This window comes from Suricata suricatta, chromosome 6, assembly GCF_006229205.1.
Source record: "Suricata suricatta isolate VVHF042 chromosome 6, meerkat_22Aug2017_6uvM2_HiC, whole genome shotgun sequence".
Classification (NCBI taxonomy): domain Eukaryota; kingdom Metazoa; phylum Chordata; class Mammalia; order Carnivora; family Herpestidae; genus Suricata; species Suricata suricatta.
This window is the reverse complement of record NC_043705.1, coordinates 121,556,217-121,571,179: the sequence shown is the minus strand read 5'-3', so window position 1 is coordinate 121,571,179 and position 14,963 is coordinate 121,556,217. Positions and strand designations below refer to the sequence as shown.

At 43.9% G+C, this 14,963-nt stretch overlaps 1 protein-coding gene across 1 annotated transcript in view; it reads right to left on the bottom strand.

Moving 5' to 3' along the window:
* AGXT2 (alanine--glyoxylate aminotransferase 2) overlaps positions 1-13,884 on the bottom strand; it is a 41,040-nt gene extending 27,156 nt beyond the window's left edge. The window contains exons 1-7 of the mRNA XM_029941013.1: positions 13,756-13,884; positions 11,064-11,149; positions 10,024-10,208; positions 6,708-6,831; positions 5,171-5,265; positions 3,022-3,115; positions 2,255-2,348 (exon numbers count right to left, since the gene is read on the bottom strand). Coding sequence (XP_029796873.1) covers positions 2,255-2,348; positions 3,022-3,115; positions 5,171-5,265; positions 6,708-6,831; positions 10,024-10,208; positions 11,064-11,149; positions 13,756-13,843 — 766 coding nt within the window. The 5' untranslated portion in view covers positions 13,844-13,884. The remainder of the gene's footprint in view (positions 1-2,254; positions 2,349-3,021; positions 3,116-5,170; positions 5,266-6,707; positions 6,832-10,023; positions 10,209-11,063; positions 11,150-13,755) is intronic.
* Between the last annotated feature and the right edge of the window lie 1,079 nt (positions 13,885-14,963).

Genomic DNA, 14,963 nt, shown 5'->3' with positions numbered 1-14,963 from the left:
ATATACATATCGGTACTGTCTCTTGAAGATACGAGTTAAGAAAACAGCTGACTTGAGATATGCCAAAGACAACAGTTCAGAGGAGCAGGAAGGTGGCTCTGTCCCTATCATTTAGCCTCCAGATGCTACTGGAGAGATGGCCATGGGGTTCTAGTATTTTCAAATTGGCCTAAAGCAGAGAAAGCCTCCAAGAGGGAGGAGACAGAAAGGATGGAGAAAGAGAGGGACACAGGGTGGAGAGGTGGAGAGGTCAGCTCTTGGGGGCTCTGTCAGCTGATGAGGTGCACGAACGAGTTAATTCTTTTTTTGTTGTTGTTATTTATTTATTTAAAAAATAGAGCTTTTTTAGAGCTTTTTATTTATCTTTGAGAGAGAGAGAGAGTGCGATCAGGGGAGGGTCAGAGAGAAAAGGAGACACAGAATCCAAAGCAGGCTCCAGGCTCTGAGCTAGCAGTCAGCACAGAGCCTGACATGGGGCTTGAACCCACAAACTGTGAGATCAATCCTGAACCGAAGCTGGACGCTTAACTGACTGAGCCACCCAGGTGCCCCTATTTATTTATTTTTTGAGAGAGAGAGAGAGTGTGAGCGAGGGGCAGAGAGAAAGGGAGACAGAATCCCAAGCAGGCTCTGCATTGCCAGAGCAGAGCCTAATGTGGGGCTCGAACCCACAGACTGTGAGTGAGATCACGACCTAAGTTGAAACCAAGAGTCACATGCTTAACCAATTGAGCCACCCAGGCACCCCAAGAATTGAACTTTTGATGTAACGGTGTTCATAAGAGACTCAGTCTCAAAATTGGGTCCCATCCAATAGCTACTGAAGCAGAATCTGCATTTTAGCAAGATCACTATGTGCCCCATAAAAGTTTAAAAAGCCCAGGGGCATCTGTGAATGAGTTAATTCTTGATGCCATCTAGGTAGGATACGCGGGTATGGCTCTACCAGTACACTTGGTATTGCTGTTATCTGCCCTCCTATCCCCAAAGCTCTCCTCTCTTGATCTTACGAAGCCTTGTAAGGAGTTGGGAGCAGGTGCTGCTATCTGTATCTTATAAATGAGAAAGCTGAGGCGACAGATTTGCATGCCGCTCAACCAGCTGGGGACTGGAGGGGAGTCGGATCTCCTGACTTCGTGGGTCTCCTCAATCCTGGCCAGCAGAACAGGAGTTATTTTTAAGTCTGGGTTCATCTTACTGGCAAGCCAGTGTGAATCAGGATGGCCATAGGTAGGGAGCAGTGGTTTGCAGTCAGAAGGCTTGGGGTCAAATCCTAGCTCTGCTGCCTCTCAGGTATGGATGGACCTTGGGGTCCCTATTTTTGAAAGTGGTGAGTTTTTTTGTAATAGCTTTAAATTTCCTCAGAAACCTTTAAGTTCTGTGACCACAGCACCCTGTTTCAGTGCTCATTCTTCTATCGCCCTATCTCCATTTTGCCATTATCCCATCTGAATTTTAAGGTGACTGTGAACCTTTTTCCTTTCAAAGCTGATTTCTAAGATTTCCATTTGCATTCTTTCAGCCCAGTGACTCAGACTGTTCCATTAAGTGTCTTCGACAGAAGCATTTAGCTCTTTCTTGCAGAGCTACTCAGGGGCAGCTATTCAAAGGTCCTGAACTGTGCCGACATGCACCAGGGAGACCGCCGATTAGTAGAGAAGAGATGCTGCTTCTTTGCCTCCTCTCATGGTGAGAATAGGTAGAGAATGCAAATATAAATGCGGTTGATAAGTGGAAACTTTCTTTTGAGAATGCCTTTAAAACTTTTGCCAGAGACGTCAACTGCCTTTGGCAATGGTCTTACGTTTTGACAGATGCTCTGCTTCTGGCTGGCATCCTGAGTCCCTGCGGGAACTTCCTGACTGGAGTTTTGAGATTGCTGAAAATACTCTTTTTTCCTTCCCCCTTCCTCCACTGGGAATTGATAAACCATCTCACCAACCTTGTTTTCATTGAAAACTGATAGCAGAGCTATTGCTAATAGAGCTGACAAAACTCCTTTAATAAAGTATCAAGTGGGAATCTGTTTAGCTTGGCTCTGATGGTCAGAGATGCGCTTCGTCACACCCAGATAGCACAGTGGTAGTAGGCATGATGCGTGTTGATTCTATGAGGGCTTGCTTTCCAGTTTGTTTCCTTTGGCTCGTCCCCATTTCCATTTCCCCCCAGATCTATTCACTAATTGTTCAGCCTTTCTCCAGTTTCGTTCCCCACCCCCCTTCCACCCCGCACCTCCCTCCCTGCCCAGTTGAACCTGGTGCACAGCTGCATTTCCTAATGGTTTGCACTGGAGAATCTCGACAGCGGCTTCCTCCCCAAGGGCCACGGAAAACATCTGGGCACATTGTCTGCAAATGATGAACGAAGGAATTTGGCAAAAGTGTGACGACAAGATAGCCAATTTGAGGGACCGTATGATACCAGTCAGGGCAAGAGGGCTTCTTAATTTGATATTGAGATTCTTCCCATACTCCTCTCCCACTTAGGACAAAAACCTAACACTTTGGTTTGAAAAGATAATGTTTTTCTTAGAAACCAGTTATGTGGGTACTTTACAAAGGAAACTGATTTCAGTGCCAGCCTGGAAACAACTTACTCAAGAGTTAGGTGGGTAAGGGCGTCTGAAAGAATAGGAATAATTAGGTATCTGATTCTGATGCTCAGGTGGGTACAGCAAGTGAGAACAAAAGGTGAGGACAAGGCTGGCTCCATAGAAATCTTATGCATTTGAGGCTCTGAGAACTAATCTCGGTGCGTTTATTTGCAGTTTACCTGATTTTATTTAAAAGCAAAACAAATTGGAAAAAACCCTATCATTAATTATTACTCAGACTCTGACTCTGAAGCCCTTTCTAATAAACATTTCCTCCAAGTGGGCTTTGGTTCAACTAAGTGAAATCTGGCCCCTGATTAGTGATGTTTTTCATATGCATTTCTGATCCTAGTATTGGGAACTGCTGATTAGTCATACCACATACACAACAGCCTTGAGAGAAATAAGACCAAAATCTCAAAACTCACTGATTGGCAGCCCAGCCCACTGGGGAGATTAATCCTGAAGGGCCCTACGTTTGTCAAGCCAAGTGTGTACGGACTGCACCCGTGGTAGCCGCCTCTGCCGAGAAGAAACAGTGAGAAGATGGGATCAAGTTCAGTTTTCTTTGATTGCTGGCCTATGAACTATTGACTGAGTAGGAAAAGAGAAGATCCATGAAGGCTATGGAGATAACAGAATGCTATAAACATGCAACTCCAGTGATTTCTAAGAAATCTTCTAAGGCTATGCCAGGAGAATTAACTTATTTGTTTATTTCTGATGGTGTCATAGGTATGAAATTATGAAAGGAAGATTTGGAGAACATGGGGGCAAGAACTCTGACATTGGCAGTTGCCCTACTCGGTCACTCTTAAGCAGTGAGACTCATCTTTTAGCACCATGTCAGGGATTGTATATTCAATGAGTCTTAGTCTTTAAAGTAGTCACCTTGGGAAGCCAAATATTTGTTTTGTGATGTTGCTGTTGCGCAAATGCCTGATGAGCCACTTTCTTTGGTGTAGAAAAAAACAAATGCAGGTTTGGTTTCTTTTTGAACCTGAAGCTATCACATTTAGTACAAATCATCCTGATGACCCATCTTGGCTTCAAATGGGTTTTGACAATTCTCAAATCAAAATCACCCTTCAGTAAGGATTTAGGATTATTAAGACTGTTCAAAAGGATGGGCATCTATCTTGGAAGAGGAGCTACAAGTGTGTGTTGAACTCTAGCAACGCATGTCTGCTTTGAATAGATCAATACTTATCTGGATGTGTATATTCTGGGAGGTTTATTTGGGTAAAACGTCAGTTGCATCTTTTTATTGCCATATTTATTTGATAGCAAATGTTTCCTTATGCATGTCGTTACTATAGGGCATTTTATATGGAATGTGCAGTATTGGATGTGCGGTGGTTATCAGGTCATCTTTTGAAATGAGAGACTCTATGGCCAGACAGGTGAGAGACTGGGACTATCTCTTCATTCCTTATATTTTTCTATAAGTCTTTCTTTGACATAAACTTTATTAAAAGAAAATGTTTAAAAGTGCTATATAAGGGCACCTAGGTGGCTCAGATAGTTAGGCATCAGACTTTGGCTCAATACCTAATCTTGGAGTTTATGAGTTTGAGCCCCACATCAGCTGTCTGCTGTCAGTACAAAGCCCACTTCAGAACCTCTGCCTCCCTCTTTCTTTCTCTGCCCCTCCCTATCATGCACTCTCTCTTTGTCTCAAAAATAGATAAACATTAAAAAAGGTGCTACAATGGGGTGCCTGGATGGCTCAGTCGGTTAAACGTCCGACTTCAGCTCAGGTCATGATCTCACATTCGTGGGTTTGAGCCCCGTGTCAGGCTCTGTGCTGACAGCTCAGAGCCTGGAGCCTGCTTCAGATTCTGGGTCTCCCTCTCCCTCTGCCCCTCCCTACTTATGCTCTATCCCTCTCTGTCTCAAAAATAAATGAAACATTAAAAAAACCTTTTAAAAAGTTGCTATATGAAATTACCTACAGGAAGAAACTGCAAGCAAAATGCTAAGTTTTCCATTATTTTTAATGGTAATATAGATACCAAGGGTTTGTAATTAATCTATTACATTGTCAATTTTCAAAAGTTACCCAAAGAAGCAGAAATATACAGGTTCAATATGTATCCTCTGAACGTAGGGAGAATACGAGGTGAAAATTTGGTGCTGCTGGCACTAGGAAGTAGAGTGCTCCCGATCATAAGCAAAGATGAAAATGTGCCTACTGTTGTAGGATAGAGCCATGAGCGTCTAAGCATATTGGCCAGTCATTCACCACGTGGCATAAATCATAGTTAGTACCACACCTTCAGAGTCAAAAAACTGTCGTATGACGATCTTTTTAATTTTAGAGGAAGATCCACGACTTAAGTAGTACTCTAAGCAGCTTTTTACCCCAGTCATGGACCCCTACCTTGGATCAGACCAATTTAGATGGGGTTATCTAGTCATAAAATTATTTGACTGATTCTGCCCTGAAACCTAAAATTATAACAATATTTCTGAGAAAGACCCCCTTCCCCTGCCCCATGCTATATTTTCATGATGCACACTTAGTATTGGGATAAGTCGGTGTTATCAAAGTTGAGTATTCCTAGGTGTGATTACCTGAAAGAAATAAGGTCTGTGTTATTCGTGTGTGCTCTGGCCATCAGCATGGCTAGGTCATTGGCTTCTGAGCCACTGTTCACAAAGAAAATGACCTGGAGGGAAACAGAAGATACAAGATCCCATACATTAATTTCTTTCTTTCTTCCCCAGTTAATTCAAAATTGCGAATACTGCATGTCCCAACCTCTAATCAGGACGGAGACTTCCTTTAAGAAAAGCATTCCCATCACTTAGGTAGTATATTAATTCTACAGCTTTTCACTGAGGAGCTGTAAGCGCTAGAGATACAAAAATGGCTAAGGTTTGTCCCAGTTGTGAAACTTCTAGATTTCACTGGCTTTATTCAATGTGCTACAAAATGCCAAGATAGGGAGACCCACTGAAGGGTATGTGGTGGTTAGTGGGTGAGTAGATATGAGGATGGGGTGGTTGAACTCCTGAACCACAGCCACCTGACAGGGCTCTGAAGGCTTGGTTGGACAAGGCAGGCTCCCTGGTTCCGTAGCCCCAGAGGGATGTCCCTGCTTGTCTGTTTGGTGTGCGTGAATGTTGACAAAACAAGCAAACACACAAAACATGCAGCTCCTCTTGGCTAAGAGAAAGGGGAGAACTGAAGGGAACTGGGTCCTCCAGGCTCAGGGCCTGGGAAGCATGGACTGGTGTCCTTGCCAACGTCCCTGCTTCTGCACTTCTGTATAGTACTATATATGTTATGCATATATGTATTGTATATATCTACAGGTACTATATATATATTCTTATACATATATTAACTTATTGAATCCTGAAGTGCAAATCTTGGCCCACATTTTAACATCTCAATTCAGTTAGAAAACAGTTCTTTCAGATGCAAAAAACCATCTCATTTAGCAAAAAATGTCTAAATGCATCTTAGATCAAATGAACTGAATGGGATATTAATTTTATTTAAAAACAACTCTGCTCTGGGGGCGCCTGAGTGGCTCAGTTGGTAAGGGTCTTACTCTTGATTTCAGCTCAGGTCATGATCTCATGGTTGGTGAGATCGAGCCCCATGACAGGCTCTGCACTGATAGCCCAGAGACTGCTTGGGATTCTCTCTCTCCCTCTCTCTCTGTCCTTCCCTTGTTAGTCCTCTCTTTCTCTCTCTCGAAAATAAGTAAATAAACATAAAGAATTTCTCCATTCTGTAACAAGAGACATACAAATGATTTCGTAGAGGGGCCCTGGAGCAAAGAGATGAAACCTGTTGAGGAGCATAGAGGAGAGTGTCCACAGAGGAGGCTGGGGCTTCTTCTAAGTGATTTTGCAGAGATGTTGCAGTAGGAGAACTTTGAGAGGAGACAGAGGCCTGGAGGTGACTGGTGAACACTGACTGGCTTCACCAGCAATTCATAAGTTCCTGCCTTCTCCTTGGTTGCTTTCAGATATGGCTATTAGTTCCCTATTTCAGGTGTTCAATACATGGACAATATTCCCTGTCATATTCTGGCTTCCAAGGGCAGCTATCCCAGGATCATGAGACTCCTGTTCCTTTGAGCTGGGAGCATCATACCTTTAGAGGCTCGGGAAGAAGTGCCAAAAGCTTCTCTGCGAATTCATGGGCTGGAGAGTGGAAAAAGAGGGCACTTGTGTGCCACAGGCGTCCAAGCTGCTTTTGTGCCACTGCGCTCACCTTCCTGAATAAACATGAGAGCTGAGTTCCCCATGCAGCCAGTGGGCATGTTCCCCCAGCACACACACACACACACACACACACACACACACACACACACACCAGCCATGGAGCCCGAATCTACAGCTAGTTCTCAAATAGTTCCAAGAGGCTGGTTTCGTCCACACACGAAGAACTGTAACCACGACAGCTGTCTGGCAATGGGATGGGTGCCTTGAAAGGTAATGGGTCTTTCACCAAGGGGAGTGTTCAAAGGAGACCAAATGATAAGAAAGACTTATTTTACAGAGGAGTTTTGGATGTAGATTCTCTTCTAATTAGGTTTTCTTATTAAATACCCTTCAAACAGTTTTGAAACTAAGGATGACTACATCTAAACCCAGGTGTCTTTTCATTTTATCCTTCTAAAGAGTTATAGATCTATCAAACCCATGTATACATATTAATAAAAAAATAAAGTTAAAAAAACATGCATACAAGAGCAGGCCTTCTTCCTTCCAATATCTGATTTCTAATAGTGGTTACTTTTGAAGAACATTTTGTAACTCTGAAACCATATCCTGTGAAGGATCAGAAGGTTGCTATTGAGGGACAGTAAGAACTTAGGGTAGATAGATATGTAAGATCTGACTAGGAATGCCTTGAAAAGATAGGCCAGGATGTTTAAGCTTGACCCACGGGGCATCAATGGCTAAAATTACACACCAGTTCTATTTGTTATTAATAATTTTTTCTCAAAAAGGAATCAGTGTCGTGGTTAAATAAATAATGATTAAGTAATTTTGAGAAACACCAGTTCAAACAGATTTCTTTACTGCAGGACTTGCCAGTGCAAGTATTAGACTAATACATACTATTTCTTCCCAGGAGGGAGATGGAGTTTAAAGTGTTTTTAAAACTTATTTTTTTTCATGGGGCACTTTACCAACTAACCTCTCTTGTAATCACGGTTTCATGACTAATTTTAAAAAATTGCCGTGAATCAATGAACTCTTCAACTGAACTGATAACTGAGGAAAGCATTGTTAAGCAAAGTAAATATGTGAGCCACACGAGGGTAGAATGAAAAGGGTAAAGACTGGTAATGGTGAAAGCAGTCATGGGGGCAAAGTAGCCTTCCAGGTGTGCCAGAAAGAGAGCTTCTAGAGACTGGGTTTGGTGGGAATCAGTGGGGGTCAGTAGGAGAGGAAGTTCAGTGGAGGGAAAGCTAGACCTCGGTATCAGGTTGGCTCTGGGGAGTGAAAGGTAGGGAAGAGTCAAAGATGACTTCACCATTCTTGGCTGTAACATTGGGGAAACTCCAGGATTAGTTGAAACGTGCAGCCAGTCGCTGCCCAGCTCCTTCTCAGGGTAGAAGGCTCACTTGTGCACCTTGAATAAATGAATATGGAAATAGAAACATTATAGTGGAGATATGATGGATTTGGTGGGAATGTTGGATTTTAGCTGATGGTGAAATATCATAGGATGGAGTGGGAGTGTTCTGGAGGCTGTGGGAAATGTGGGCCCCCTTAATGCGCACTCTGGGCTTATTAGAGATATTATAGTAGCTTGGTGAGGGATCAAGATAAAAGAGAGAGCTGGGGAAGGCTGCTGAAAATGTCACAAAATGACCAGGAAGGGGAAAAGGGACAAGGCTGAGTCTATGAGCATGGCAGTAAGGTACGAAGAAGGTATAGAGAGAAGAGCGGAGGGCTAAGGGAAGTGTCTGGGATGCCCTGAGTCATGGGGTCAGAGGGCAAGCTGCAGGGGCAGAGGGGATCAGGAGAAGCGCAGAGGTCATGAGAGCAGTGACTGGGGGATAACAGGGACAACGTCAACATTATTTATGAGAATATGTTTAAAATTTTTCTCTACTTTGTTTATCTTTCCTTCCCTACGTGTGTTTATTGTATGTTTTAGACTCTACCAGAACCTTGTTTGACATTTTCCCTGGAGCCTTGCATGGGACTAGTGCCTCCGGAGACAGAAACAGGAAGGCTGTGGGAGGAATCGGTGAGGCCAGACCCTGGAATTAAAACTCGCTCCTACCGCCTGACAGCGGCTCGAGAAGACCTTTTGTTCCTACTTTTGACAAAGGGCCCAAACTTATTCAATTTATTTTGGCTTGTTGATTTACTTTGGTCCCACTTCATATGAGTTTTGTTGGTCAGATTATGGAATGCAAGAGAAAAATAGGTATTAAAATGAGATAGTGGCATCAAAGCCAAGAGGACCACAGAAGAACCTGCCGAGAGCATTTGTGTGGGGGCATTGATGACCAAGGGTCCAGAGAACCTTAGGGTTAGGATTCTAACATTTCTAATGCAGGTGTCCAGCTCTGATTCCATTTTTCTCTCACCACCCTCTCTTTCCTCATCTATCAGTCAAGGTGATGGAGAGCCTTCGGTTAGAAGTGATTTCTTATTTCATGATCCCACACGCCACACAGCCGCCCCGTGGCTCTCTGAGAACTGCCTGCCCTTGCCGTTTTTCGGCCTTTTCCTCAGCGTGTTGCCTTTCTTTGGGAAGCTGTTACCGGCGAGGGGAAACACACACACACACACAGCGGTGCTCCCATCACACGGTACACGTCAGGCCGCCTGAGAATGAATAACTCTTGCATTGTCAGGAAAGCAAGCAGTGCGGTGCTAAGAGGTTTTTGTTACCCAGGAGATAGCAGGGAGTGTGTCGGCCGTAGACTGGGATCTGCCTAGCGAGAGAGTTTTTACCCAGAGCTCTCAATCACGAACACGAACATTAGTCCGTACTCCGCATATTCTTCCGGAGAAAAAAGACTGGAATTTATTTACTTATTTATTTTTTCAAGATTAGATTCTTCTTTTTTCTTTAAGTAGTTTATTGTCAAATTGGTTTCCATACAACACCCAGTGCTCTTCCCCACAAGTGCCCTCCTCCATCACCACCACCTCTTTTCCCCCTCCCCCTTCCCCTTCAACCCTCAGTTCATTTTCAGTATTCAATAGTCTCTCAAGTTTTGCATCCCTCTCCCTCCCCAACTCTCTCTCCCTCTTCCCCTCCCGCTGGTCCTCCATTAGGTCTCTCCTGTTCTCCTGTTAGACCTATGAGTGCAAACATATGGTTTCTGTCCTTCTCTGGTGACTTATTTCGCTTAGCATCACACCCTCGAGGTCCATCCACTTTCCTACAAATGGCCATATTTCATTCTAAAAAGACTGGAATTTAAGATACTCACGGGTGGCAGTGACCAACACTGACGGTGACAATCCCAGAAAAGCAATCCAGGTATCTGTTTCCCTCATAGTCAAATAGCCATTCCATGTGACCCTGGTGGAGCAGCAAAGGCTTTGGAAAATACGGAGTTGGGACCGGAGGATGATGCAGCTTGTGGATCTCCAGGACACGGTCGTAGGCAAGGGACTGTGAATAGGCAAGATTGAAGTGTGATATATGTATTTGTGTGTGTATATCTACATCTCTATCCCCGTAATATAGACGGGTCATCTCTTTCTTGTACTCTTGGTCATTCGGTCTCTGCTCTGTGTCTCCAACACACATACACCAATTCATGCAACAGCACGGAGTGGGTTAAGAGGATTCAGATGCTCCTAGTGACTTGAAGATAGAACATCTAGGATGTTCTATCCATGCTCCATGGCAGGCAGGGACATTTGTGGGTTTTTCTTGAGGAAACAATTAATAATGTTAGTAATACTGTTAATAATAAAATAAAATGTTGTCCTGATTTTGATGATCTCATATCTGACCTTCATGAGTCCTTCCCTCCAAAATAGGAAGTTATAGTTTTGCCCACAGACTAAGAAATATCAGGGGCTCTCATGCTCTCTCTCCCTCTATCCCCCTCCCTTCCTTTCCATCCCCTTCATTCTATGTAACACTCATAGGTTAGAAATTGTAGATTTGGAAGTCAGGATGGACCCACAAAGAAAAGCAATAGAGAAGAAAGTTTCGATAATTAAAGACATGAATACCACCAGCCCCTCATTTTTTTTATTCTAAAAAAAAAAAAAGCAAAAAACCAAAAAGCTACAGGGTAAAAAAGAAAGAAAAGACATTACTGCACACATGTACTTCTAAAGTCTTTTTTATTTGATTCTATAGCTATGATGAATTACAATATAAGGCTTTCCATTTAGAGGTAGAATGTTTCAGCCTCCTTCATAAGTGATCTAGAAAGGGATCCAAGGAAACAATTAATTTTGCTCTTTCAAGAAGAGCCACCTTCTTGCGTTTTCCTAAATTTCTGACTCTTACCTGGTATTTTTCAGGTGTGAAGTCACACGAAGGCATTCTGGGTTTTGTGTGAGGACCAAGCTTGGTCACAGATGTCCAGAAAGCACCTATTAAGGGTAAAGTAAACTTAGGGTCCTCAATTAAACATCAAACTAGCCTGTTGATAAAAATCTCCTATACGAGGTAATTTGAATCAAGACCCTTAGGCAATTTAGTTTATTATTTAGCTTAAAAAATACTTCAAATCAACCTTTAGTTAGGATTTAAAAACTACGGTATCTTGGGGTGCCTGGGTGGTTCAGTGGGTTAAGCGTCTAACTTCGACTCAGGTCAGGATCTCGTGGTCTGTGAGTTCAAGCCCCGCATCGTGCTCTGTGCTGACAGCTCAGAGCCCAGAGTCTGCTTTGGATTCTGTGTCTCCCTCTCTCTCTGCCTCTCCCCTGCTCATGCTCTGTCCCTTTCTGTCTCTCAAAAATGAATAAATGTTTAAAAAAAAACACTAAGGTATCTCAGTAGTACATTTTCTGGAGGAAAAAAAGAGATTCTTTCAAATATAGTTTAACAAACCCAAACCATGGAGGATATTGGAGAAAGTTATTGTTTTTCCCACTACAGCCCCACACCAGGTCCCCCCACACCTGGTCAGGGGGGCTACACTTCTCTCTTCAGTTGGCCAAACTTGGTGTGTTGCTGGAAAATATCTTCTGTGTTAATAAAGGTGTTTTCTAAGCTTTGAGCTGCTTGGTGCCTCAATCCTGGTGCCAATTTCAGTTCCTGATACCAGGTTGGTTCTCAGGAACCAATGAATGACTGGCTGCTGTCTATTCTTGTAGAGAATCAAGAGAGACAGTTACCAGGCAATGTCCTATAATAATAAATACACACATACAGATGTGGAAGACAAAACCTTCCTCCCAAACACAACACAAAGGTCATGAGGACCCAAGACCAGACTGTGGCAAAGCAAAGATGAGGCGAGCAGAAGAATCACTTAACACTTGGAGCTGGAGGGGCCTCAGATTTTTGTTGTCAAAATGCTTACATTATAGATGAGGAAAGCAGTTTAAGTTTCTCCAGCTAGCTACCTGCAGAACAAGAATGAAACTCCAAGTTTCTGGCTCCCAGCCTACTTCTCTTTTCTCATCCATTGGCCACGTTCACCCTTCGTTTCCAGCACAGATTTTGACCTGTCTGTAGCAGTGGGATGGGACAATAGAGTAAAAGAATATCACAGTGGGAAGAGATGTCTAGAGACCTTGTGAGTACTCTTGGAAAAGAAAAGTGCTAATTTTGAAGCTTTATGGTCAGTGTCCAGATAATTTTACAGGTGGAGAGAGCTGAGAACATGATGTCTCTTACTCAGTTAGCATCTTACTCTGAATCCATAGATGAAATGTTGGTATTTTGCATGGCTGTAAAGGCACAGTCCTGAGAAACACAGTGAACAATCATGTTTTAAATGAAGCTGGAAAGGAACAGCTCTGAATATGTTTTCTTTCCAAGAGATCTCATTCACTTTTCTGCTTTAAAAAATCACTAATGTCATTAATTTGCTCTTACTTTAAAAATAAGTGGCTTTTGGCTACCCAGCGTAGAAATGAGAAAAAAATAACAGCCTACGTTTTCTGAGAATTTCCCCTTTTGGAAAGCTTTTCATTTTGTCTCTCTACATTAGTTACTCTTCTGAAATGGCAGAAGAATAGACTGTTTCATGAATTCAAACCCCCTCGCCTCCTTCAGTACCATTTTCCTGCCTGCACAATTGGAGTTGCACCTTGAGAAGGGCTGGGAGTTCTCTGGTGCTGAAGCTCTAGGATTCACAATAGTAGGCTGGCAGTGGGGGCGGAGGTGGGGAGAAGGATTGGAGAAAGAAGAGCCGAGATTTTAAACAGTCAAGGCAGGTTGATTCAGTCATGTGTTCACCTAACTGAATGGAATGTGGTGGTGGAGTGAGGGCTCCAAATGGAATACATAAAAATCATGTTGGAAGGAAGGATAGAAGGAAAGAAGGAAGGAAGGATAGGAGGAAGCAAGCAAGGAAGGATGGAAGGAAGGGAGGGAGGAAGGGAGAGAGGGAAGAGGAAGGAAGGAATATTTAAAAATACACAAGGACATAGTTCATAGAACATTAATGTGATTTATTAAAGTACTAATTATGCCTTATTCCTGCATAGTGTATTAGGTAATCTTTATGTATTTATTTTTTAAGTTTATTTATTTTGAGAGAGAGAGAGAGTGTGTGTGTGTGCCAGCAGGGGGAGGGGCAGATAGAGAGGGAGAGAATCCCCACCAGGCTCTGCACTGCAGGTCGGTGCTTGGGGTGATGGTACTGCCTTTTGGGGGCATGGTGGACATTCACGAGGAGGCTTTGTGTCTTTTAAAGTCATTGTCCTTGAGTATCTATTTATTGCAGTTAATGCCTATTTTGAATTGCTTTCCTTTTATTTCTTCTTTATATTATAACTACAATACTGCATTGCTTTCTTTTTGAAATTGGGCATAGTTGGGTTTTATTATCCATGGATTTCATTTCAGGGCAAGAGGAGGATCTGCAAAATACTGGACTCGGACAGGGGGCATAGAGCTGCTGGGTCTGATGGCCGGCCTCCAAGCCCCCATGCAGGCATAATCCCAGAATCCCAGGCAACAGATTCCAAGCCCAGCCCCTCTGGCCGACCCTTAGCTCACCCCAGTGACCCTGGTTTCCACTCACGGCTCAGAGAAGGATGCATCTTGGGGATCCTGGGAAAGGAGTCCTGCAGGTGCAAAGCTCTCAGCAAGTGTCTCCCGGCCGGAGTCATCCCTCCCAGTCAGGGGGCCAGTGCCTGCGGCGCAAGGTCGGGGTAAGGGCTGCATCTGCTCCCTGGCCAGCTGGACTTTGAGTTTAGGATGGAAGGGGCGGAGCTCTAGGGGGGTCCTGGAGTGGTTACCGCCTTCACCTGGAACAAGCCGCAGAGTCCCAGGGCAGGCACCGGTGCCTTAGGGCAGAGAAAAAAAAAAGAAGTGGGAGACAGAAAGAGAAATGTGGAGGGCAAACAAAGTAAAGGTCTTCCGGACTAGTTTTGTTAGTTTTGTGTTCCAGCAGGTTCTCATCAGGATGCCCATCTCTCTGTGAGGGTGGTGGCAGCTGTGAGGAAGGCTCAAGATACCGTTGAAGGGGTCAGAGATTGAGAAACGAGGGATGTGACTAAGAGAGAGAGAAGGAGGATGTGCATGAAGTGAGTAGATAAAGAAATGGGTGTTGGTATTGGGGTTCCCTTGGAAGAGAGGGGGGCTCATACTCTCGAAGGAAGTACAAGGGGACCAAATAGGCAGGAAGGCCCTGGACAACTATATATCGGAATAGGGCAAGAAGAGGAGAGCAGAAGAGTTAGGGTGTTTTATTTTTACTATATTTTAATTTCTAAAATTCCCACTTGGCACTCCTGGTGACCCCACCCTGAATCTCCATGGTAACTATTTCATGGGTTTAATAGAAGTCTTTCTGTTCGTTTGTATTCTTAGGAAATGTGTATTGTTTGCTCCGGATGCATTTTTAGTTTCTATAAGTGTATGCTTTCTTTGTCGCTCAGGGTTATGGTTTTCAGACCGATCCAGGCTGCTCTAAGTGTCTCTCTCCCAGGTTTGCCACCGCTGTGGCCCGGGAGCCAGTGTGCCTGGGCCCAGCAGTGACAAATGGGGACAGTGATAAGGGCAGGTGGAGCTTAGTGGGGAAGGGATGGTGGTTCACAAACTGGCCCCTGTGCGCGGGGGGCACGGACAGACGGAAGGAAGAGGCAGGCTGCTCCAGATTGCCAGGTGGCAGATTTAATGCAACAGGAGCTGACATAGGAGGCTTGTCCTGGGCAGCAACCAGAAGACAAGCAGGTCTCTACATCTACCGGCTGAAGTCGTCATAGGTTACAGAGAGGCCTTAACTAG